The sequence below is a fragment of the Artemia franciscana genome, chromosome 6 (assembly GCF_032884065.1).
Source record: "Artemia franciscana chromosome 6, ASM3288406v1, whole genome shotgun sequence".
In the NCBI taxonomy this organism is placed as follows: Eukaryota; Metazoa; Arthropoda; class Branchiopoda; order Anostraca; family Artemiidae; genus Artemia; species Artemia franciscana.
The window spans coordinates 11582876-11609352 of record NC_088868.1 but is presented as its reverse complement, the minus strand read 5'-3'; the positions used below and the strand labels follow the sequence as shown (position 1 = coordinate 11609352).

Genomic DNA, 26477 nt, shown 5'->3' with positions numbered 1-26477 from the left:
ACCCTTTTGACCCTAAACTCTATGGAATCAATGAAGCTAACCCAATGTAATACAAAAGCATGGAACTCGATTACTGAGCCTGGTATATAGACTGACAAGTCGTTAAAAATAGTGTTAGTATATCTATATGATATAGGCAACTGATGGCTTCAGGTTCTTTTTGCTGAAGTTTACTCCCCTTGCCTTCTTAATTTCTTTGGCTACCTTGACAAAATTAAAAAAAAAAAATAATAAAAAGCTTACCACAGGAATAACATGCGTAACGCCATCTCCACTATCTATAACAACGCCAGTTAAAGTTCGCTCACCAACTGGCCGAGAAGTCCAAGAGGCAGCTAATGCTAAGACTGCTTGTACTGCTATATATAATCCAGGAACGTTGAAAGACTCAAACATAATCTCTATAAAATAATAGAAAGAACTATAAGATTGATATAGTTGTTCATTGCGAAGAATTATATCGACTAATCTTTATTACGAACTTTGAGGGAGAGAGAGAAAAAAAGAATAAAAAGAGAAGAATACGGTTCAAGAAAACTTTCAGTTTAAACTTAAATTTAACAATTGTAAAAAACGAATGTTGTTGTAGAGACTTTTTGGAAATGGAATAATTTTGTTCAATTATACTCTCAATGATCGATTTTCATATAAAAACATTTACAAACTATAAAACTGAAGAGCGAGAAAAAAAAAGAGAGAGTGTGTGAGAGAGAGAGAGAGAGAGAGAGAGAGAGAGAGAGAGAGAGAGAGAGAGAGAGAGAGAGAGAGAGAGAGAGAGAGAGAGAGAGAGAGAGAGGGAGTGTAAGAAAGAGATATATAAATTTGTATCCTGGTTTTAATGTTGTAGCTGTTCAAAATTGCAATTCCACTTTTTAATTATGCACATCATAAACAAGAAATATGAGAATGCCAAGGATGAAAAGCATAGAGGATATCTGATACTTGAGGATGAAGATTCACAAGGAAATTTGATAATAGTTTCAAATGTCGGTTTCCCTACAAAGAGAGCTAATGAACTGTATCGTCAAAGATTTGTTTATGTCCTGGCAACCCCATCCCCCTTTATCGTTGTTTACTGTTACCATAAATATATTTCAGGCACTGGTGTCGTCAGCTCTAATCAGATATACATCTCTTAGCTACCCTGGCTGCAGAGACTGAGCATAGCAAGTTCTGCAAGCTACAGTTCCATCACCTTTTTAGGCATTTTGAACCCAAAAACTCATCAAGGAGACCTTGCTAAACATAAAGTTCATGTCCCCAAGTACTTTGTCATGAACTTGGTCACTACGAACTTTGTCATGATATAAATCTAAGTGGCATTTGTACTATCTCTTGCTGACAAAAAAGAAGAATTTGCCGTCCAGGAATGTTTAAAATAGTCTGTTGAGAACTAATTATCTCCCATGCATCAGACCAAATCTGCGCTTGTCCTGTATGAAGTCCTTAAGTCAGTCATTAAGTCATAAGCCTTAAGTCATAGATTACTTAAGTAACCAAATTGTAGCATTGCAGAAAATAGCAATCAAACAACTCTGTGTATGCAGACTGTGTATGCAAACAACTCTATGGTCATGCAGGCCAAGGATCAGCATTTTACAATTATCACCCCTTCGCTTTAGTTCAATCTGTAAATTTGACCAATTTTTTCTCAGCAGTGATAATCATAGAATCATATCACGGCCACTTTCAGACAAATAAAGGAAATACAAGGTCCTAATATGGACTGATACCGCATACCGTTCAAAACTCGAATTAATTTATGCCTTATTGTGATACTCAGCACATCTCCATGATTGATACTGACATCCAAGAAGCAGTTACGCTTGCACAGGACTGCTCGGACTGAAGGCGAAGAGACGCATCTCTCTCTAATCTGCATCATCAGCAGGAGCAATAAGTAAAATAAGTTATTGGGATTCAGGATTGAATAAGAGCTTTTTTTTAGTATGAGCGATTTAGTTGGACTGACATTTTTGACTACAACACCTTGTATGAATAAATAAATTCTTATTTTTAACAGACTAAGTAATACATCATAAAACACATATTAAATAGAGATTCAGGATCGAATAAGAACTAGTCCAGTATTTGTTTAATATGAGCTATTTAGTTGGACTCACATTCTTGACTAAAACATCTTGTATGAAAAAAAAAAAAATCTGGTTTTAATAGAGCTAGTAATACATCGTGTATAAAAACATATTTTAAACTATATGAAAATATGCATAACATGAATGCGTTCCAAAAGTATATTAAATTGTCTTTGAGTCAAGAAAGAACTAAAGTGTCAACTCATTTTGCCTATTATAAGCACATAAGGAATAGAATTTATAATTAAAACCCAATTCAGGATTAAGGTATACTAAATGTTCAATAATAATTTATGATAATTGGCTTCTGAAATATGTACCTGGTTTGTGTACCTGATTGATATGTGTTCTGATTTTGGACGATCGACAAATATTGAAATTTTACACTAATACCAACAATCAAAGGAAAAAAGGTGTTTTTACAGCAGACATATAACTCATATGGTATGAGCTCTAGCGAAATTCTAAGAATCAATAGATTGCTTTAAAAGGAAAATACGAGGCTTAATGCCGGTCGGGATCAAGGAGGCACACTCGTGCCCCTTTAAAGAGGCGAACCACGACAATGTTAAGCGATCTTCGGTTCCAGTGGTCGCAGAGGGATGGGGAGGGATGCATTTCATAGCCCGAGCTCCAACTAAGAAACCTGCAAAATTTCATCCCCCTCCGACTTTTCCTTCATGGGGAAAATCTGGCCGAAAGTTTCGATCCCCCAAGCCCCCCCCCCCCCTTTAACGTTGTCCGATTGGGCTGAAATTCACAAGTTAAGGTCCCATAGGGCCCAGGAGCTTATCCGCGAAATTTCAGCTCGATCCGATAACTCCTTCCCTGTTTTCCAGAAACCACGCATAGCCACTTAATGTTCATATTCTTTTTTTTTTCGCCACGCCTACAGGTCACAGCCGACATCGGATCTGGGTGTACGAAGACTCATTCGACGCGGAATTCTTCGAGTAATTGTCCTGACAAGTTTCGTCGGAAAATCTTAACCCCCCGATTTTCTAGCTTAGAAAAACCCATTTCCCCATAAGAGCCCATGTTAATTTTTCAAATTCTTAAAAGTTATTTAAAAGTTATATTTATACACATGCAGGTATTTCGACTTCAAACATGCCCGGTTAGCTCAGTCGGTAGAGCGTGGGACTTTTAATCCTAAGGTCAAGGGTTCAAGTCCCTTATCGGGCGTTTTTTTTTTCACAAAAATTACATCCACCATGGATTGTAGAAAAAGGTACAGAAATAATATGAAAAAAAAATTTCGTTTTGTTAAAGAGTTAAAGAGGCTGCGTCCCAAAGTCGAACCTTAAAACGTACAGGAATTAGGAGAGGCAGTAGGGGGGCTGCCGCCCCCCCAAACCCCCCGCTCTTGGCTTCGGAAAGGCCCTCTTTTAATTAACAAAAAATTGAAATGAATGAATAATGGAATAACTTCGAAAAATGTTAAACACAAGAGGACAGGAGAATCATTGCGCCGAAACTAGTAATTAGTAACAATGAAGTCCCCCCACAACAAAAAACCTGTACAAAAGAGTCTTTAAAAGCGGGGGGTTTGGGGGGCGGCAGCCCCCCCTACTGCCTCTCCTAATTCCTGTACGTTTTAAGGTTCGACTTTGGGACGCAGCCTCTTTAACTCTTTAAGAAAACGAAGTTTTTTTCATATTATTTAAAATAAGAGCTCTGAGTCACGAAGTCCTTCTAAATATCAAAATTAATTAAGATCCGATCACCCAATCGTAAGTTACAGATGGTCGAATCGAGGAAAACGAAATTATCACGTCAATTTGTGCAGCTGCCTGACACACCTACCAATTTTCATCGTCTAGCCCGTCCAGAAGCACCAAACTCGCCAAAGCACTTGGCAACCCCGCCACCTAACTCCACCAAAGAGAGCGGATCCAGTCAGGTTGCGTCAATCATGAATCTACGACAGTTATAAGCGTTTTCCAAGATTTCCGGTTTCCTCTTCCAACTCCCCCAAATGTCAAAAGATCTGGTCGGGATTTGAAATAACAGCTCTGAGATATGAGTTCCTTCTAAATATCAAATTTCTGTAAGCTCCGGTCACCTGTTCTCAAGTTAAAAATACCTCAATTTTATTTTGATTTTTCCAAATTAACAACCCTAAGCTCCCTCAAATAGGACGGATCCGTACCAATTATGTCAATCTTGTATCTATAATTTGTACTTATTCTTCCCATCAAGTTTCATCCCGATCTCTCTACTCTAAATGTTTTCCAAGATTTCTGTTTTCCCCCCTCCAGCCCTCTTTGTCCCCGGATCCAATTCGAATTGAAAATGGAGCATCTGAGACATAAGATTTTTCTATATATCAAGTTTCATTAAGATCCGATCACCCATTCGTAAGATACCTCGATTTTCATGTTTTCCAAGAATTTCGGGTTCTCCCTCCCACTCCCTTCAATGTCACCGCATCTGGTCGAGATTTAAAATGAGTTCTAAAGTACAAGATCCTTTTAAATATCAAATTTCATTAAGATCTGATCACCCGTTCGTAAGTTACAAATACCTCATTTTTTCTAATTTTTCTGAATTACTCCCCCCCCCCCCCAACTCCACCAAAGAGAACGGTCCGGTCCGGTTATGTCAGTCACCTATCTTGGACTTGTGCTTATTCTTTCAGAAAGTTTCATCCTGATCTCCCCGGTTTAAGCGTTTTCCAACATTAAACCGCCCCCCCCCACCCCGAGATGACACTGGATCTGGTCGGGATTTAAAATGAGAGATCTGAGTTTCGAGGTCCTTCTAAATATGAAATTTCATTAAGATACGATCACTCTTTCGTAAGTAAAAAATACCTCATTTTTTCTAATTTTTTGGAATTAACCCCTCCCAACTCCCCCAAAGAGATCAAATCCGTTCCGTTATGACAATCCCGAATCTAAAACTTGTGCTTATTTTTCCCACCAAGTTTCATCCCGATCCTTCCATTCTAAGAGTTTTCCAAGATTTTAGGTTCCGCCCCCCTCAACTTCCCCTTCACCGGATCCGGTTGGGATTTAAAATAATAGCTCTGAGACACAATATCCTTCTAAACATCAAATTTCATTAAGATCCTATCATTCCTTCGTAAGTTAAAAATACCTCATTTTTTTTTAAATTTTTCAGAATTAACCCTCCTCCCCCAAAGAGAGCGGATCCGTTCTGGTTATTTCAGTCATGTATCTAGTACTTACGATTATTTTTACCACCAAGTTTCATCCCGATCCCTCCACTCTAAGCGTTTTCCAAGATTTTAGGTCCTCCCCAACTCCCCCCAATGTCACCGGATCCGGTCGGGATTTAAAAGAAGAGCTCTGAGATAGATATTCTTCCAAAAAGCAAATTTCATTAAGATCTGATCACTCCTTCGTAAGTTAAAAATACCTAATTTTTTCTAGTTTTTCAGGATTAACCCTCCCCCCAACTCCTTCAAAGAGAGCGGATCCGCTCCGGTTATGTCAATCACGTATCTAGGACTTGTTCTTATTTTTCCCACCAAGTTTCATCCCGATCCCTCAACTCTAAGCGTTTTCCGAGATTTTAAAAGGTAAAGGTAAAGGATACGGCATTAGACTTTACAGTCCCTACCGGCGGTGCTGATCTCTGTTTCTTAGCCCTTCAGCCAGGAAGTGCAATGGGGGGGTTGGGGGCCAGCCATCCTGTGCTTTCGCACACCCTTCCTGTTTACCTTCCCCAGATTTCTCCAGGTACCCATTTAGAGCTGGGTCGACTCTGGCTAAGCTTACAGAGTCACGCCACTGACCCACGTCCCAAACTGAAGAATTGGGTACACCGGGATTCGAACCTGCGTCCTCTCATACAAAGGATCCCGAATCCAGCGCACCAACCAACTCAGCCAAGATGAAAGGTAAAGGATACGGTGACTTTACAGTCCCTACCGGCGGTGCTGATCTCCGTTTCTTGGCCCTTCAGCCAGGAAGTGCAATGGGGGGTTGGGGGCCAACCATCCTGTGCTTTCGCACACCCTTCCTGTTTACCTTCCCCAGATTTCTCCAGGTACCCATTTAAAGCTGGGTAGACTCTGGCTAAGCTTACAGAGTCACGCCACTGACTCCCGTCCCAAACTGAACGATTGGGTACACCGGGATTCGAACCTGCGTCCTTACAGACAAAGGATTCAAATCCAGCGCACCAACCGACTCGGCTAGGACGGCCCCCCTCAATTCCCCCCAATTTCACCGGATCCAGTCAGGATTTAAAATAAGAGCTCTGAGACACAGTATTCCTCCAAACTTCAAATTTCATTATGATCTGATCACTTTTTCGTAAGTTAAAAATACCTCATTTTTCTAATTTTCAGAATTAACCCCCCAACTCCCCCAAACAGAGCAGATCCGTTCCGGTTATGTCAATCACATATCTAGGACTTCTGCTTATTTTTACCACCAAGTTTCATCCCGGTCCCTCCATTCTAAGCGTTTTCCAATATTTTAGGTTCCCACCCCCCAATTTCAGCAGATCTGGTCGGAATTTGAAATAAGAGCTCTGAGACACGATATCCTTCCAAACATAAAATTTCATTAAAATCCCGTCACCCGTTCGTAAGTTAAAAATACTTCATTTTTTTCTATTTTTTTCCGAATTAACCCCCCCCCCCCCCCCATATGGTCAAATCGCGTAAACGACTATTTCTAATTTAATCTGGTCGGGTCCCTGATACGCCTGCCAAATTTCATCGTCCTAGCTTACCTGGAAGTGCCTAAAGTAGCAAAACCGGGACCGACAGACAGACAGACGGAAAGAAGTGCCATAAAAACGAAAAAATGGGAAGAAAAACAAGAACTTACCGGCAGTGTATTCTCTATTTTCAGGGGTATTTAAAGGTGGCTCTGTTAATAGAAAATAATGGTCCTCTGGCTCAGCCCGGAGGTATTTGAAAATACATTGGCTTAAAAATCTTTCCATCAAATCCCAGTCTTCAACAAGGCCATGACGGACGGGATACTAAAAATTTTAAACATTACAAATTACACAGTTCCAGATGTTCTAATCCAAATAACCTTTTTGTTTATAATCAAAATAAAATGAAAATGTAATAACAGATACAACTTTTAATCAATTCAATGAAAATTGGGAACAAAGAAATTGTTTAGCAATGTGTAAACCCAAAATTTTCAGTAAAATCGTCAAAAATACACTAAAATCGGTACTAGCACGAGAATCGAATCCCAGGTTTCTTCTACCTCAATCGTAACTAGTAATCCCCCGTAACACCTGCAAAATCGAAACTAGGTAAAAAATAATATTTTCCTTCGGCTCCATCCCTTAGAAGGCCTCAGGATCGCTCTTTTAAGAAAACTCGGCAAATTGTATTTTTGAGCATATTAAAGTTAACGCCCCCCAACTCTCCCAAAGAGAGCAGATCCGCTCCAATCATGTCAATCACGTATATAGAACTTTTGCTTATTCTTCCCATCAAGTTTCATCCCGATCTCTCGACTCTAAGCGTTTTCCAAGATATCTATTTCCCTCCTCCAAACCCCTATGTCTCCGGATCCGATTCAAATTGAAAATAGAGTATCTGAGACATAAAATATTTCTATATATCAAGTTTCATTAAGATCCGATCACCCATTCGTAAAACATCTCAATTTTCACGTTTTCCAAGATTTCCGGTTTCCCCTCCTACTCCCCCCAATGTCACCGGATCTGGTCAGGACTTAGAATAAGAGCTCTGAAGCACAAGATCCTTCTAAACATCAAATTTCATTAAGATCTGATCAACCGTTCGTAAGTTACAAATAACTCATTTTTTCTAACTTCTTCCAAATTGCCCCAATCCCCCAACTCTCCCATAGAGCTGATCCGGTCCGGTTATGTTAGCCACATGTCTTGGACTTGCGCTTATTCTTCTCAACAAGTTTTATCCTGATCTTTCCACTCTAAACCTTTTCGAAGATTTCCGGTCCCCCCCCCCAATGACACTGAATCCGGTCGGGATTTAAAATAAAAGATCTGAGTTAGGAGGTCCCTCTAAATGTGAAATTTCATTCAGATCCGATCACTCCTTAAGTTAAAAATACCTCATTAATTAATTTTTCAGAATTAACCCCCCCCAACTCCCCCAAAGAGAGCGGATCCGTTCCGATTATGTCAATCATGTATCTAGGACGTGTGTTTATTTTTCACACCAAGTTTCATCCCATTCCCTCCACTCTAAGCGTTTTTCAAGATTTTAGGTTTCCCCTTCCAATTCCCCCCAATGTCACCGGATCCGGTGGGATTTAAAATAAGAGCTCTAAGACACGATACCCTTCTAAATATTATATTTCCTTAAGATCTGATCACCTGTTCGTACGTTAAAAATACCTCATTTTTTCGGATTTTTTTTCCGAATTAGCCGTCCACCCACTGCCACCCCCCAGATGGTCAAATCGGAGAAACAACTATTTATAATTTAATCTGGTCTGGTCCCTAATAAACCTGCCAAATTTCATTGTTCTAACTTGTCTGGAAGTACCTAAACTAGCACAACCGGTACTGACAGACAGACAGACCGACAGACCAACAGAATTTGCAATCGCTATATGTCACTTGTTTAATACCAAGTACCATAAAAAACTTTTCTGGCACATAACTTAAAACACTTTTGATATCGTTTTTGTTATCTGATGTTTGAACTATTCCAAAAAAATGGCTATCTCAAAATTTGTATTGGATGGGAAAAAAGGGCTATGGGGGCTAGTTGTCCTCAGATATCTACTAACTCTTAAAAATTGATCTAGAACTTTCAGTTTCCAATCAAAAGAGCCCTCTCTGAAATTTATTAGCATCCCTTTCATAAGAACCATATACACCCCTGGGACATAGCTTACAACGCCTGCCCTGTGGGGTCGAGTTGACCCCAGTTTTTTTTATCTGACCTTCTAACTATTGAAAAAACAATAGCTATTTCAAAATTTGTATAGGATGGGCTTGGAGAAAATAGGCATGGGAGGCTAGTAGCCCTTTGATTGCTTTTGACCCTTAAAAATGAACTAAGACTTTCGATTTCCAATCAATTAAGTCCTCTCTGAACTTTATACAAGCATCCCTTCCATAACAACCATATATACCCCAGTGCATAACTTATAATTCCTGTCCCTAGGCCCTGAGGAAATTGTATCAACACTGGAGTTTTTTCTTATCTGACCTTATCTGAACTATTTTTTATAAAATGGCTATCTCAAAATTTTATTGAGTGGGTTTGGGAAAAAAGGGCGCGAGGGGGCTAATTGCCCATGGATATCTTTTGACTTGTAAAAAGTGAACTAGAACCTTCAATTTCCAATGAAAAAAAAGCCCTCTGAAGTTTATACAAGTATTCCTTCCAGAAGAACCATATATGTCCCCGGGGCATAACTTACAATACCTGTCCTCAGACCCTGGGGTTGTGTTGAGACCGAAGTTTTTTATCAGATGCATTTGGGGAAAAGGGGCGTGGGGGGCCTAATTGCCCTCTAATCTCTTTTGATTCTTATAACTGAGTTTTAACTCAGAGTTGACCCCAGAGTTGTTTTTTTTTTTATCTGACCTTCTAACTATTGAAAAACAACAGTTAATTCAAAATTTGTATAGGATGGGCTTGGATAAAAAAGGCATGGGAGGCTAGTAGCACTTTGATTGCTTTTGACTCTTAAAAGTGAACTAGAACTTTCAATTTCCAACCAAATGTACCCTCTCTGAAGTTTATACAATCATCCCTTCCAGAACAAACTTATGTACCCCCAGGGCAAAACTTACAATACCGGCCCACAGGCCCAGGCAGTTGTGCCAACCCCAGAGTTTTCCTAATATGATCTCTGAACTATTTAAAAAAATGTTATCCCAAAGTTCTGATTGGATGAGTTTGAGGAAAAAAGGACATGAAGGGGGGGGGGGCTAGTTGCCGTCAAATCTCTTTTGACTCTTAAAAAATGAACTAGTACTTACAATTTCCAGTTATATGAACCCTCTCCAAAGCTCATACAAGAATCCCTTCCATAAGAATCATATATGCCCCAACACCATAACCTGCACCGCCTGAACCTGAGCCCTGCAGGGTTGCATCAACACAGAAGTTTTTCGTATCTGAACTTCGAACTATTTTTAACAAAATGGCTAACACAAAATTTCTAGCTCTTCTGACTCTTAACAAGAGCTAAGAGCTCATATGGCACTTGTGACGAGGTCGGAAGAGCCAAGAGCTCATATGGTATGAGCTCTAGCCAAATTCTAAGAATCAATAGATTGATTCAAAAGGAAAATCAGAGGCTTAGTGCCGGTCAGTATTTAAAATAAGAGTTCTGAGACACGAGGTCCTTCTAAATATAAAAAATCATTAAGATCAGATCATCCACTCGAAAGTTATAAATACCTAATTTTTCCTCTCTCTTCAGCCCCCAGATGGCCGAATCGGGGAAAAACAACTTTATCAAGTCAATTTGTGCAGTTCCCTGACACGTCTACCAATTTCCATCGTCCTATCCCGTCCACAAGCACCAAACTCGCCAAAGCACTGGACCCCCTAAATCCCCCAAAGAGAGCAGATCCAGTCTGTTACGTCAATCACGTATCTACGAAATTTGCTTATTCTATCCACCAAGATTCATCCCAATCTCTCCACTCTAAGCGTTTTCCAAGATTTCCGCTTTCTCCCTCCAGCATCCCCCCCAATGTCGTCAGACCTAGTCGGAATTTAAAATAAGAGCTCTGAGACATGAGTTCTTTCTAAACATAAAATTTTGTTAAGATCTGGTCATCCGTTCTTAAGCTAAAAATACCTCAATTTTTCTAATTTTTCTAAATTAACACCTCCCCCAAAGAGAGCAGATTCAGTCTAGTTATTTCAACCACATATCTAGGACTTGTGCTTATTCTTCGCACCAAGTTTCATCCCGATCTGTCCACTCTAAGTATTTTCCATGATTTCCCGTTTCCCCTCCAACACCCCCAATATCATCGGATACGGTTGGGATTGAAAATAGGAGCTCTCAGACACAAGGTCCTTCTAAATATCAAATTTCATTAAGATCCGATCACCCATTCTTAAGTTAAAAATACCTCTATTTTTTCATTTTTTCCTCTCCCCCAGCCCCCAAGATGGTCGAATCGGAGGAACGACTGTTATCAAGTCAATTTGTGCAGGTCCCTGACACGCCTACCAATTTTTATCGTCCTAGCAAGTCCAAAAGCACCGAACTCGCCAAAGCACTGGATATCCCCCCAACTCCCCCACTTAGTCTTTTCATCAAGTTTCATCCCGATATCTCAACTCTAAGCATTTTCAAAGATTTCCGGTTTCCAAGATTTTTTTTCCTCCCTCAAACCCCCTATGTCTTCGGATCCAATTCGAATTGAAGAATTGAGTATCTGAGACATAAGATCCTTCTATACATCAAGTTTCATTAAAATCAAATCATCAATTCGAAAGATAAAGATATCTCAATTTTCACATTTTCCAACAATTCTGGTTTCCCCTTCCAACTCCCCCAATGTCACCGGATCTGGTTGGGATTTAAAATGAGAGCTCCAAAGCACAAGATCCAACTCCCCAAATGTCACCAGATCTGGTTGGGATTCAAAATGAGAGCTCCAAAACAAAAATACTTCATTTTTTCTAACTTTTTCGAATTACTCCCCCCTCCCAACTCCACCGAAGAGTGGATCTGTTCCGGTTATGTCTGTCACGCATCTTGGAATTTTACTTATTCTTCACACTAAGTTTCATCCTGATCTCTCCGCTTTAAACGTTTTCCGAGATTTCCGGTCCCTCCCCCTCCCCCCATGACACTGGATCCGTTCGGGATCTAAAATAAGAGATCTGAGTTACGAGGTCCTTCTAAATATGAAATTTCATTAAGATCCGATCACTCCTTTGTAAGTTAAAAATACCTGATTTTTTCCAATTTTTCAGAATTAACCCTTCCCCACCCCAACTCCCCCAAAGAGAGCGGATCCGTTCCGGTTATGTCAATCACGTATCTAGGACTTGTTATTATTTTCCCACTAAGTTTCATCCTGATCCCTCCACTCTAAGCATTTTCCAAGATTTTAGTCGCCCTCCTCCCCCCAATGTCGACAGATCCGGTCAGGAGGTTCGTAAGTTAAAAATACTTCATTTTTCTAATTTTTCCAAATTAACCGTCCGCCACTCCCCCCCTCCCCGATGGTAGAATCGGGGAAACAACTATTTCTAATTTAATCATGTCTGATTCCTGATTATTCATCAGGTCTGCTCAGGTCACTTGGTAAATACCCAGTGACCAAGAGCTGTTAAACTCATGTTCGTACCGACAACTTGAATTGCCGCATTCCCCTATTTGCAAGAAGAGGTTAATTTTTGAAGTATTTATTCAAATTATTGTCTGACAGACGAGATGGCTTAGAAATGCTGACAACTGAGAATCTTGAGTTTAAACGACGGCTGTTTCATCTTAATACATATATCATTAGATTTCAGCTACGGAATACCAGAATACCTTTAGCTGAATTTAGTTGCAACACGAAAATAGTGTAAAATAAAACTTGCTTTAACTTCTTTAAATATTAAGTGGAGTTAGCAATACAAGATTTTCATCCTTCCTCTATTGAAAAACAATACAATACACTATTCATTTCTAATTCCTTCATGGAAAGATCTTCGAAATAATCCACCCCCCCCCCAATCAGAAAAAAAAAATCTTAGGAGGACTAAAAGAAAACTAAAAAAAGGAAAAAACTAAAAAACTATCTTCTATAAGAAAAGGTAAAAAACTGAAAAAAGAAGAAAAAAGAAAAAAAACTAAAAGAAAACTAAAAAAAGGAAAAAAAAATAAAAAAATAAAAAAATAAAAAGAAAAACTAAAAAAGGAAAAAAAATAAAAAAATAAAAAAAGAAGACACTAAAAAAAGAAAAAACTAATAAAAAAAAATAAAAAAGAAAAACTAAAAAAGAAAAAAACTAAAAAAAGTAAAAAAATTAATATACATCTTATAGATTATTCTATATATATAAATAAAAAAATAAAAAAGGAAAAAAATTAAAAAAAGAAGCAAAAAAACAAAAAAAAAACTAAAAGAAAAAAGAAAAAACTAAAAAACTACAATTATCAGGCCATTAACGGTGAATATCAATCAGGGTACTTCTTATCGGAATTACCTAATAAGATTAGTTGTTCGTCTTTGGCCCGCTACCCGCTCTACCACTCGTTTCTTAAATGCCCCCCTCCTACCGAAAAAAATCGTGCAAACAAGTCTGAATCCACATTCAAATGGTGAACTCTTTTCTTACACGGGTTATTTGAGCTAACTTTGATTTAGAATAATAACAAAATTGTATACTGCTAATAAGTGACAATTTTATTTCGTTGACAGACTTCGTTGTTTGTACAACCGCTTAAAATATCGCGTTCTTTAAAAAGCAAAGGAAGGAAAAGTAAAATATGGTCTCACTCGGTGAGGATATTACACAAAGATAGAGGGGACATTTTTTTGAAATAGTCGACTTACCACGTCTTAACATTTTCAGTGGTCACATTAAGTTGTTACCATTTCTAAGCCATGGATATCAGTGACGGCATTTTCACAAGATAAAACGGCGTCTTTAATGATTTTTTTTTTCTAATATAAAAATAGTATGAGATATATTTCAAATCGTAGAACCTAGAGCTACGTTTTTGTATTTGTATAGGACGTTTATACTTATACTTTTTGTTTCCCGTTTATACTAGTTAGTAGGATAAAACAAGAAAAAAAAATCATTCCTTACAAAACTTTCATTAAATCTACCATTTCTCTAGTAAACACGGCGTAACCGGTTTTTTTATTGGTTTAATTAGTACTTGATGGAAAATTGACCAAACTTGTTTGGTAGATAACGATAGAAATTTATTGCTATTCCCAAGAGCCCCTTTCAAAAGGAACTGGCCCTAAAAAGGTTCAATAGCGTTTCTTTCTTAGTTTCTTTTTTAGTTACTAATTAAATTAATTAAACTAGATTTAACTAAATTAATGAACTAATTAATTAATTTGTAAACACGGTGTAAGACGTTAGACTAAAAAAGAACAAGAGATAAGAGCTCATATGGCAATTGTGACGAGGTCGGAAGAGCCAAGAGCTCATATGGTATGAGCTCTAGCAAAATTCTAAGAATCAATAAATTGATTTAGAAGGAAAATCAGAGGCTTAATGCCGGTCAGAAATTAAAATAAGAGCTCTGAGACACAAGGTTCTTCTAAATATCAAAATTCATTAAGATCCGATCACCCACTCGTAAGTTATAAATACCACAATTTTCTAACTTTTCCTAATTAACAACCCCCAGCTCCCCCAAAGAGAACGGATCCGTACAATTACGTCAATCTCGTATCTATAACTTGTGCTTATTCTTCTCATCAATTTCCAACCCGATATCTCCACTCTAAACGTTTTCCAGTTTCCAAGATTTCGGTTCCCCCCGCCCTACAACCCTCTATGTCCCTGGATTCGATTCGAACTGAAAATGGAGCATCAGAGACATAAGATTCTTCTATATATCAAATTTCATTGAGATCCGGTCACCCATTCGTAAGATACCTCGATTCCACCTTTTCCAAGAATTCCGGCTTCTCCCTCCAACTCCCTTCAATGTCATTGAAGCACAAGATCCTTCTAGATATCAAATTTCATTCAGATCTGATCACCCGTTCGTAAGTTACAAATACCTAATTTTTTTTATTTTTCCGAATTACCCCCCCCCCCCCCCCCCCCAACTCCACCAAAGAGAGCGGACCCGGTCCCGTTATGTCAGTCACCTATCTTGGACTTGTGCATATTCTTTCCACCAAAGTTTCATCCTGATCTCTGCGCTTTAAGCGTTTTCCAAGATTTTCGGTCCCCCACCCCTAATGACACTGGCACCATGTAAGGGGGTGGGGTTCAGTGCTTTGGCGCTTCTGGACGTGCTAGGACGATGAAAATTGGTAGGCGTGTCAGGGAGCTGCACAAATTTACTTGATAAAGTCGTTTTCCCCGATTCGACCATCTGGGGGGCTAAAGGATGAGGAAAAATTGAGGTATTTTTAACTTACGAGTGAGTAATCGGATCTTGATACTTATATGAATTTTGATATTTAGAAGGACCTTGTGACTCAGAGCTCTCATTTTAAATCCCGACCGGCATTAAGCCTCTGATTTTCCTTTTAAAGCAATCTATTGATTCTTAGAATTTTGCTAGAACTCATACCGCATGAACTCTTAGCTCTTCCGACCTCGTCACAAGTGCCATATGAGGTCATAGCTCTTGTTATATATCTAATCCAATTTTCTCAAAAAAAACTCTAGGTGCTTACCAATGTATTCAGAATGAATAGTTTCAATTTGTTGGATCTCATAATATCAACAGCAAAAGCTTTGGAACACAACAAACACATTGGTTTTTTCATATTATCGTTAATGGTGTTATTAAATCCAAACGACAGCTAGGATAAATCGTACTTCCTTGTCTTGAGAAATGTAATGGAAGAAACAGGTGATACCAAAATCCCAGATGCCATTTTTCTGATATATCCAATGGTTTATAAGTGACTTTGACTTTATTAAACATAAACACACAAATAAAACACAACTACAGCGACTGTCAATGATCATTAGGGCCTAAATGTAGTCCCTAGAGAATGTCGAGCATTCATATAAATAACACTGATTATTGACAGAACAACAAAGTGTTAAACTTTGAAACAGAATGAAACAGAAGAAAAAGAGAAAGCAAGACATACAAAAAGAATTTTGCGTGAGAATTCTGACGAATTCCCGCAGTATATAATTTCTCCTGACAAGTTCACACCCTGGAAACTTTCCTCCCTAAGGAAATTCCCCGGTGAAAAAACTTGCACGCTAAAGTATGTCCCCCCCCCTCGCCAGCATATATATGCATACATCCCAATAATAAATACTATGTGTAAAAGAACGGGCAAATTTTATAACTGAAGGCATTGTTATTGGGTCTTTCAACTACGATTGACATAATGAATGTCTCAAAATTTTAATCGAACGATTTTAGGAAAAACGATCGGGAGAAGGGACCTTGTTGCCCTCCAATCCTTTGGAGGGCAACAACTGAAAAAGGCACTGTGCACTACAGAAAATAAAAAAAAAGAAAAAAAAGAGACAATCCTCCTAAACGTTATTCATTTGTATTGGTAGAAAGAAGATTTTTTTTTAATTGTATTGATCTGACAAAAGTGAAAGGATCTTTAATTTCCAGCAGAATACTGTTCCATAATTTGACTCCAACATGTTCTAAGATCGGATTTTCCAATTTCATCAAAGGTCAGTGTCATTTGGAGAGGGACAGGGTGGAAGTGCACAATATAGTTGCCATAAATGATTTTATAGGTTTTGTTACCTTTCACAGCCTAGTTGCCATACTGTTCTAAACAGTTTTTTCCCAGACATCACCAGCCTAATGAACAGCTTTGTGTAATTACAATTAGGCTAAATTACCTTATCTTAATTTCTGTCTTACTGCAAGATCCTTCTTCTTGATTGAATTTTTTGCACTGACAAAATTCACCCTGTCTGCTTGGCTACTTTCGTTGTGATTCCATAACACAAGCTAAGTTGTCATTATATTTTTCGTTGAACTCTTCAATTTGAGTTTTAATAGGGATGCAATGTCTTGTGTCCAGCTATGCTCACAAAAAAGGTGGTAGGGTATTATGCATATACATTATCTTTATTGGGACGGTAAACTTTTATTTTGAAGGAGTGTTGATGAAGATATGGGGTGGGGTGCTAAGTTACAAAATGTTTAGTTGCACTATGTGCAATAAAGCATGACGGTATTTTTCTCTCATTTTTACATTCCAGTTCCAAAAATTCATGTACTAAACTTCAGCAATTATTTGAAAATCATTCACTGGGACAAATTTTCACAGCTCCCTTTAGACTAGTTCGCACCTCCCAGTTTGGAAAACGCTGGATTAGAGTAAAGCATACAGAAGTCTGCCGCCGTATAAAAGCATATTTGCTTTCATTTGAGAAAAATAGTCTTTTTTTATTTAATGGGCTATATAATAATATAGAGAATAAAATTCCCAAGGTTAAATAATGTAAAACTGAGTACTGTAAGTGTTGAATACTGCAGTACTGAAAACTATAAATGTTGAATGGTAAAAACTGTACCTTGACTGAATAGCCAGTTGCATCAATTGCTTCATCACCAATATAGAAATCCAAGTCTTCAACACCTTTTGCAAGGCGTCTGGAGGCCTGATCCCCAACTTTGGCAGACTCTTTTATAGCTATGGCAGAAGGGATTATAAATTGTGGTTCTTTATTATCAGCAAAACCTATTTTTGTATACCTGAAAGATAAAACAAATAATTGAATATTGATAGTAACTTCAATGAAAAATTGAAAAGAAAATCAAAGCATAGGCATAACCAGAAAAGGGGATATCCTCGCTCCTCCCTCCACCAGAACTGATCTATTATGTTACCTAACATACAAAATAATATTGCTAATGAAAGTCAAACACAGATAATAACCAATATACTAAAAAAAATAGAAAGAGGCACAATGAATGATTAATACTGGATTCTTCATCTCCTTCCCTTATTATTTTAATGGTAACATAAACAGAAAATATACAAGATAAATAGAATGTTAGCATTCCTAGCCAAAGCTTTTACATTGTTTAATTGACTCAGATCACTTTGCTGCATATTAAGAACTGAAAATATATGAAATAACTGTACCCTGTTGATACTATTCAGTCTTGTACAAAGAGTATGAGTAACAAATAAGAGTGGGAACTGGTGCTAGTGTCAACAAAAAATCCTCAACATCATCTAGCATTTGGCAACACTTGACAATTTTTTTTTTAGTATAGCAACAGGAATAATCAATTTAATTTGTGTAATTGGTAAAATTGGCGCAATAATAAGTGTCTGATCTGTTCTGTCCATGACAGAAAATAAGTTAAAAAAAAGAAGGTTTTTTTTCAAATGAAAGTAAGGAGCAACATTAAAACTTAAAACAAACAGAAATTATTACATATATGAAGGGGGTTACTCCTCTGCAACACCTCACTCTTTACAATTAAGTTTTTTAGTACTTAAAAAAGCTTCTTATAGTTCTAATTAAACAAACATAAGAGTTTCAGGAGTTGTTCTTAAAGGATTGGGACAGAATTCAAACTTAAGCTTAAAAAGCAACATGTGTTGGAGGGGTAACCCCCTCATATATGTAATAATTTCTGTTTGTTATAAGTTTTAATGTTGCTCCTTAATTTGAGTTGAAAAAACTTGTTTTTTTTTCTATATGTAAAATTGAGTCAACAAAGAGAAAACAAGACATAAGAAGAAATTCATATAGGAATTCTGACAAATTCCCCAAGTGTAAAATTTCTCCTGGAAAATTTACCCCCTGGAAACTTCCCTTCAAATGGAAAATTATCTCTGTGGAACATCCCACCAGCAGAAAATCTCTTCACCAAAAATGTATGCATACTATACAATAAAAATACTATATGAACAATAGGCAAATTTTGTAACTTACCTTTCCCTAGAGGCTGTGGGAGGGTCATGATATCCCCAAAGGCAAAGTTTTTCAGCCTTTGAACTATGCTGAACAAAATGGCTATCTCAAAATTTTGATTGGACAATTTTGAGAAAAAAAGAGTAGTGTTTGGCAACACTTGACATTTTTTTACTATAGCAACAAGAATAATCAATTTAATTTGTGTAGTTGGTAAAATTGGTGCAATAGCAAGTGTCTGATCTTAGTTCCTGACAGAAAATAAACTAAAAAAAACAAAACAAGTTTTTTCAACTGAAAGTAAGGAGCAACATTAAAACTTAAAATTAACAGAAATTATTGCATATATGAGGGGGTTACTCCTCTGAAACACTTCACTTTATGCTTAAGTTTGTCAGTCCTTAAAAAAAGCTTCTTATATTTCTAATTAAACAAACATTCAGAAGTTGTTCATAAAGGATTGGGACAGAATTCATACATAAGCATAAAAAGCAACAGGTCTTGGTCCTTACTTTCATCTGTAAAAACTTATTTTTTATTTAATTTCACATTTTTAAGTAAATCAGAGAACAAACCATTTTTGAAATAATCCCAGGAAATCTGGCTACTCCTCCAACTCCACCTGGGTTTCTCCCAGGACACAGTATTGGTTCCATCTCTATTCAATATATATGTAAATGATGTGCCAAAAATCTTTATTAGCAAAGTAAGCCTCTATGCTGATGGCTCAACACTTATTGGTTGTTCAGATACAACAGAAAATATTGAGTCAACACAACTGGACTTGGGATGCATTCACTCACTGCACTAATATTTGGAAGCTTGAATTCAATGCAGCAAAATGCAAGACTCTCCACCTAGGAAAAAAAAAAACTGAACACTCAGTACTTGCAAAGCCATTTCTATCAGCCACATGGAGAGAAATCTTGGTGTCCTGGTAGATAACAAGTTGAATTTCCATATTTATGCACAAGCAACAATTACAAGGGCCAACCAGACACTTGGCTTAATCAAAAGAATGTTCACTAGCAGATCTCCAACCATTAATACTAAGCTGTATAAGAGTCTACTTTGACCAAGACTAACTTGGAATGTGTGTTCAAGCCCAATCAACAAGACTTACCAAGCAGCAATAGAATCAATCCAGAGGAGAGCAACAAAATGTGTTAAAGGGCTCTGTGGTGTCCCATATCAATCAGCTCAGAATACCATCTCTAATATATAGCCACAAACAAGACAGTGTGATAACAGCATACAAGCTTTTAAATGCCAAGGATACCATTCCTAACCTTTTCCAACTGGACAAATCAAAGGGAACTCATGGTCAAGCAAATACCAGACTAAGAAACAAATTCTTTTCAAACAGAGTTGTCAGCTAGTGGACATCCCTCAGTGAAAAAAAAAACAGTGAGATCCACTAGCATGGATATATTCATGTCATTAGTGGATATGGAGTCTCCAACAGTGAACTCGATCTGGTTATCAGGGGCAACAAAATCGTCCAAAAAAACCCGGAAGCAATGGTGGTGTGATTCCAATTTTCACCCCACCATTAGTGTATAGTGTAAATAGTTCTGCTTTTTCTGGTAAAAATAAAAATGTTGATGTAACCCTTAGTGACACTATTAGTGATAAATCGTCAGACTCGTTTGTAACTGCGGAGGCTTCCCAGGAAGAAGAAGAAGACTTGAGCTTTGTTTCTGTTGAGGAAGAAAGTGACTCTGGTGAAAATAACAACAGACAAACCATACTGGACAGAAGCCAACCAGAACCAGCAACCGTAAGTTCTGACTTTAGTGTATGTGTTACTAATGTTGACCAGCTGCCCAACAAAATTGATGAACTAAAAACCCTAATTAACTCAAAAAAGTTCGATGTGATCTTACTGACTGAAGTCTGCCCTAAAAACAGTAGTAACAAACTTCACGATTCCCATGTAAAAATCCCGGTTTACCAAGTTCTCTCAAATCTGTCATCCCAAGGTTGCAAAAGAGGAACACTAGCCCTCGCTAAAGCAGGATACAACACAAAGATAATTGATGTTCCTCTCCTTTGCCCCTTTGTTGAGGCAGTTTGCTTTGATCTATGTGTGCCAGGGAGCAATGTGTCAGAGACAGTCAGAATCGGATGCATCTACAGAAGTCCCTCAGCCCCATCCCAAGTTGTAACCAAACAAGCAATAGCAGAAATAATATGCACACTAAATTCGAACCTCAAAGGACATCTGCTTATTGCCGGCAATTTCAACCTTCCATCTATAAACTGGATAAACGGTTTTGGATGTGGTGCCACTCCAACCAAACAAGACAAGCAACAGCCTTTCCTAAATTGGCTCAGTGATAAAATAGTCTAATATCTTCATTTTTTCCACAGACATAGCTATTACCCTCAAAAACTAAAACTTTTGAAATAGGAAAAGAGCCTTTAATCACATTCTTTACCATTTGCAATCATAAAATAGTCTAATATCTTCATTTTTTCCACAGGTCCCTACACCAGATAGTTGACCAACCAACTAGATACAGATTGTTTCAGCGCCCAACAATACTTGACCTGGTTATCTTGAATGACAAAAGCTTAGTTCAAAGTACTGATTACTCACCAGCCCTTGGTAAAAGCGATCACCTAACTATAGAGCTCATGCTGAAAGTGAAGGTACTTAAGAACAAGCTAGTCAAAAAAGTGTTTGTCGACTACATTGCTATTCGAAATGAATTATCCACTACAGACTGGCTGAATGTACTAAGTGGCACAGTTGACAAACAATGGACCAAATTCAAGGGTGTTTTGCTGAAAGCTCAGGATGCCCACACAAAGACCAGTTTCAAACCAAAACCTAGATCCCTCCCCTACATGACAAAAGACATCAAAAGAGAAATAAACAGGAAAAAGAGGTCATGGAAAAAGTTCAGGCAGTCAGGAGACCTGCAGCAACACACAAAATTCACCAAGGCACGAAACAAGCTGAGAAACCTCACCAGAAAACTCTACGAAAATCTGGAGTCCAATCTTGCCAAAGAAAGTAAGACAAATCCTAAAAAATTCTGGAATTATATCTCTAGCAAGAACCACTCCCGCCAAACTATCTCCAGACTGGTGAAACCCTGTGGCACTACTGTAACCAACATAACTGATGTAGCAAATGAACTAAATAGGCACTTTGCTTCAGTTTTCACTTGTGAGCCAGAAGGCCCCCTGCCAAACTGCCCGGGCTATGAAGCCCCCACAACAATGGAGCAAGTCAGCATCAACCCCTCCAACATCCTCAAACAGCTTCAAAATCTTGACACAAATAAATCAGCTGGACCAGATCACTTACACCCAAGACTGCTGAAGGAACTGGCAACCATCATCGCAGGACCACTGTCTGACCTATTCCAAAAGTCTATTAATGCCAAATCTGTCCCATCTGATTGGAAAACTGCTTTTGTGACCCCAATATTCAAAAAAGGCAGCAGACTTAAAGCAGAAAACTACAGACCTATAAGTCTCACATCAGTAGTTGCAAAAATCCTCAAAAGAGTGGTCAATGATGCAATACTGGAACATCTGAAAGTCAACAATATCCTATCCCCTAATCAGCATGGGTTTCCACCAGGAAAGTCAGTTGAAACAAACTTACTGGAAACATATGACATCATTACAGATTTGCTTGAAAAAGGATTGCCAGTGGACCTAGTTTTACTAGACTTTGCTAAGGCCTTTGATAAAGTCCCACACAAAAGGCTAAGAGAAAAGCTTACTGCTGCCCAGTTACACCCCAACCTGGTTGATTGGCTTATGGACTTCCTGTCAGGACAAACCCAGAGAGTCAGGCTATTTGGTACTGGAGGTGAAAAGGTCTTTTCTGAGCCCTGTGATGTCATCAGTGGAGTACTGCAGGGAACTGTTCTTGGTCCTACACTGTTCAACATCTACATCAACAATATATTCAGCAAGGTGGAAAACAACTTGTCTCTCTATGCTGACGACTCAAAGCTATTTGGAGCAGTGAATGTAAAATCCCTGCAAACAGATGTCCAGAAAATCCAGCTGTGGGCAGACAAATGGCTCTTATCATTTAATATAAGCAAGTGCAGCACACTACACTTTGGATCCTCAAACCCATGCGCCCAATACCATATGCATGAACATGCCTCCAACTCCAATTCACCCATCAAGACCAGCACAGAGGAACGCAACCTTGTGGTCATTGTTGACAGCCTTCTCAAGTTCCATGCCAACACCATCAAGAGCATGTCCCAGGCCAACACAAACTTAGGTCTGATCAAAAGAACAGTTACCAGCAGATCCCGTTTTGGATTTTGGCATGTGCACTGCCTTCCCAACATACAAAGGAGATGTCAGGCTAATTGAGGGAGTCCAGAGGAGAGCAACCAAGGCCATCACAAACCTTGGAGACAAACCTTACCAAGATCGTTTACGGGCTCTCAACCTCCCTACCCTTGTGTACAGGCGCAACCGTAGCAACATGATGATGACCCGCAAATTGCTGAACTCATCATATGCCAAGATCCTGCCCATCCACCCAGGCCCCCCACAGTGCACCAGAGGACACTCAAAGAAGCTGTTCAAGCAGTCAGTCAGAACCAGGGCCAGAAAAAGTTTCTTCACCAACAGAGTCGTCAACCCCTGGAATGAACTGTGCAAAGCAACAGTCTCAGCCCCCACCCCCAAAGCATTCAAGAAGGCACTGGACAAAGAGTGGGCCACGAAAGACTGGAAGTATGAGTGGGACATTCCATCCTGCTCATACCTGCTATGAGATATCACCAATTCAACTCAGGAGCATTCAACAGATCTACAGATCTTAATTTGCTCCGAAGTGCAAATTAAGGTAATTAAGGTAATATTCAGAAAGAGCAAAAATAAGTAATTTCTGTGGTAAACCTATTACTTGTTTTTTATTGACATATTATTGTTAGAAGTGGTTATTAAATAGAACTTGACCAGTGTTAAACACAACTAAGACAGGTAGCTTGTGTCTAAAGCTGTGGTTTTAAACCAATTTAGGGCTATTCCCCACCTAGGAGCCCCTAAAATTCTGATGTCTCCTCATGACATTAATTTTTGGCCTATTATATAAAATTTTATGTGCATTCACCCAAAGGAAGCTTAAAATGCCATTAACTGGTTGTCCTCTAGGCATATTTAATAGGTTTTTAGTGAAAAATATTGTTTGAGCACAACACCTTTTATACAATGTATGATATCATTGTAGTACTAGGTATCATGAATCTTCTTTGCTCTTCAAATGCATATGAATGTGACCTAATGTTTTTAATAAAAAAAAAGTTCAAAGTGTAGTCAGCCATGGGTGCAAATCCTGCCCATGACAAACCAAAATACTGCCATGCGCAACTGGTGGGGCCTACATCTCCTGTTTGGAATGACAGGTCTAGAGGTGAGTCTAGCCAACCACTAAGCCCACAACAGAGGTTCATTTACGCCAAATCAAGAAATGGAAAAAATTGATCTAATCAAACAACAATAAATGTTATTTAATACATAAGAATAAATTATTATCCTACCCAGTTCCAACATCTATAACACAGGCTGGTAACCTCCCTGTCATTTTGAACACCAACGCCTGGATAATCTATTCTTCAAAAACTTCTAATCATTGTTGCCACAAAAAATTATGCTTTTAGATCTCTTTCCTCAACCGGGTCTTTTTTATTCAGGATTTCACTTAAAGTAGTTCGTAGGATGCCGTGAATCATTTCAAAAAGAAAGGAAGAAATCAAATCTTTATTTGGTAAATTTTTAAACATTTTCATCTGGATTCTAGTAACTTATGTTAATGGTAAAGAGTTTGCTTTCTAAAAGGCTACTATACAATATGCTTTTCATGGGCTAAATATAACAGTTTTTTAAATATATAGCCTACATAGGCTATTCATAAAATCTAGCTACAAAGATGTTGAATACATCATTTGATGCCTATTTTATGTTTATTCCAAATTCAATAAAAATTTGGTACAAGTTCCATTTGAACCCTTAAAAGGGATCAAAATAGCCCATAGTAAGCAAAAGTTTTGAATTAGGCCTACATTTTTATACAGACTGTCTTGTGTGAAAAAATCCCATTTACAGCACATTCAGGAAGTGTAATAATTATTTTGGTGAAATTCTGGCTTAGCTACTTCAGTAAAATTCTTGTTGAGTGACTTCTTGCTATCTCAGAAAGAGATTAGGTTAGGCAAATGAAACTTTCAGGGATGGATCTACAGGCCAAAGTATATCCTGGGAAAGTATTTTAAAGTACCCACCTCCCCTAATTTTCCCTCTAGAGAGCCCTGGAATTTGCCTGCATGACAGGTAGGCTATAGGCTATATGTATGCTATTGAAATTTTGACAAAACATTTCATCTTAATTTTCAGTTACCAGTTATTTTTTCTCTGCCATTAGTTCTGAAAATCCAAATCCTGTTATTTGAGTAGAATTCTGAGCCATATCAATGCTTTTTTTCAAAATTTAGGAGATTTATTTGTATATCTTTAAAACATTGTAGATTGGGATTGAGCAAAGTTGTGAAGCTGAAAACAATTTTGTTGTAAAAAAAGATAAGGTAAAGGATACAGCATTAGAATTTACAGTCCGTACTGGCAGTGCTGATCTCTGTTTCTTGGCCCTTCAGCCAGGAAGTGCAATGGGGGGTTGGGGGCCAGCCATCCTGTGCCAGCAATTTTGTTGTAGCCTACTTTATTCAAGCAGAAGATCTATTTTGCAAGATTTCACTTTTATAACATGCATATTTTTGAAGGTCATTAAAGGTCAGGGTCCTCTAGAGAGAGGAGTAGAGGCAGGTACTTCAAAATACCTTCCCAGGACATACTTTAGCCTTTAGACCCACCCCTGAAGGTTTCCTTTTCCTAACCTAACCCCTTTCTGAGATAGCAAGACATCAATCAACTAGAATTTTACTGCTACTTCTTCTTATCTTAAAAAGAGGCTAGGTTAGGAAAATGGGTAAATTTATAGTAAAACCATATAACTGGCTTTTGTATAAAGTGAACATACCACTTGATGCCTTTTTTATGCTCTTTACAAATATAATAAACACTTCTACTGCAAATTCAGATCTAAGCATTTTTTAACCTAACCTTGTTATAATAAATAATTTTATCACTGAGAAAATGTAGTATTATTTTGTTGAAAACAACACAGAGAAAATATAGTATTATTTTGTCAAAACTATCATCTATTATGTCTCAAATGCACTTTCCACAATTTAATCTCTGTTTATTCATTGCTGTTTATGTATCAACAGTTCAACCTATAATTAAATACAATTTGTCAGTATGGTACCCATTGAATAAAAAAGACAGAGCAAGGGTTGGAAAAACACAGCAAAGAGCAACCAAGCTTTTACCATATTCAAAACATTTGCTGTATAAAAAAGACTGTGCAGGCTAGAATTACCAAGTCTTCTATTCTGAAGGGATATGGCAGACATTCTTAACACATTTTATATAATCAAAGGCATTGATAATATAAGTACATCACAGTTCTTCACAATTAATGACAATGACAGGAGCCATTACCACCCACATAAATTGTACCCTTCACTTTCAAAAAGGAAAATAGTCCAATGTTGATTTTACAGCAGGGTGTAGAGGCCATGGAATGACTTTCCACCTGTAACATTTCAAACAAATAATATAAACACATTCAAAACAAAACTAGTGGAAACACATTTTCACAGTAAATCTTTTTAAAATCCTTTATAGTATTATTTTCCAATGTTTGTTGTTACTGTTATTTTTTGTAGATTTATATGTGTATTATGTTGTCAGCATTGTCATAACTTTTTTATTATGTTTAGTGTAACACATTTGAAAGTTTATATATATTTATATATTTTGTTAGCTCCTAGTGACAGATTTAAAGACTGTTGCTA

The 26477-nt window shown here is 37.8% G+C and overlaps 2 protein-coding genes across 4 annotated transcripts in view; one reads left to right on the top strand and one right to left on the bottom strand.

Annotated features, from left to right (window-relative positions):
* Positions 1-24239, bottom strand: part of LOC136028049 (actin-related protein 3) — an 81724-nt gene extending 57485 nt beyond the window's left edge. The window contains exons 1-4 of the mRNA XM_065705642.1: positions 24105-24239; positions 17218-17398; positions 6902-7058; positions 244-401 (exon numbers count right to left, since the gene is read on the bottom strand). Coding sequence (XP_065561714.1) covers positions 244-401; positions 6902-7058; positions 17218-17398; positions 24105-24148 — 540 coding nt within the window. The 5' untranslated portion in view covers positions 24149-24239. The remainder of the gene's footprint in view (positions 1-243; positions 402-6901; positions 7059-17217; positions 17399-24104) is intronic.
* Positions 24219-26477, top strand: part of LOC136028046 (histone-lysine N-methyltransferase SETD1-like) — an 80872-nt gene continuing 78613 nt past the window's right edge. For 2 of the 3 annotated variants that reach the window (XM_065705640.1, XM_065705638.1), the window contains exon 1: positions 24219-24331. The gene's annotated coding sequence lies outside the window, so the exon portion shown is untranslated. Of the gene's footprint in view, positions 24380-26477 lie in introns of all 3 variants that reach the window. The other variant, XM_065705639.1, reaches the window with a different exon arrangement.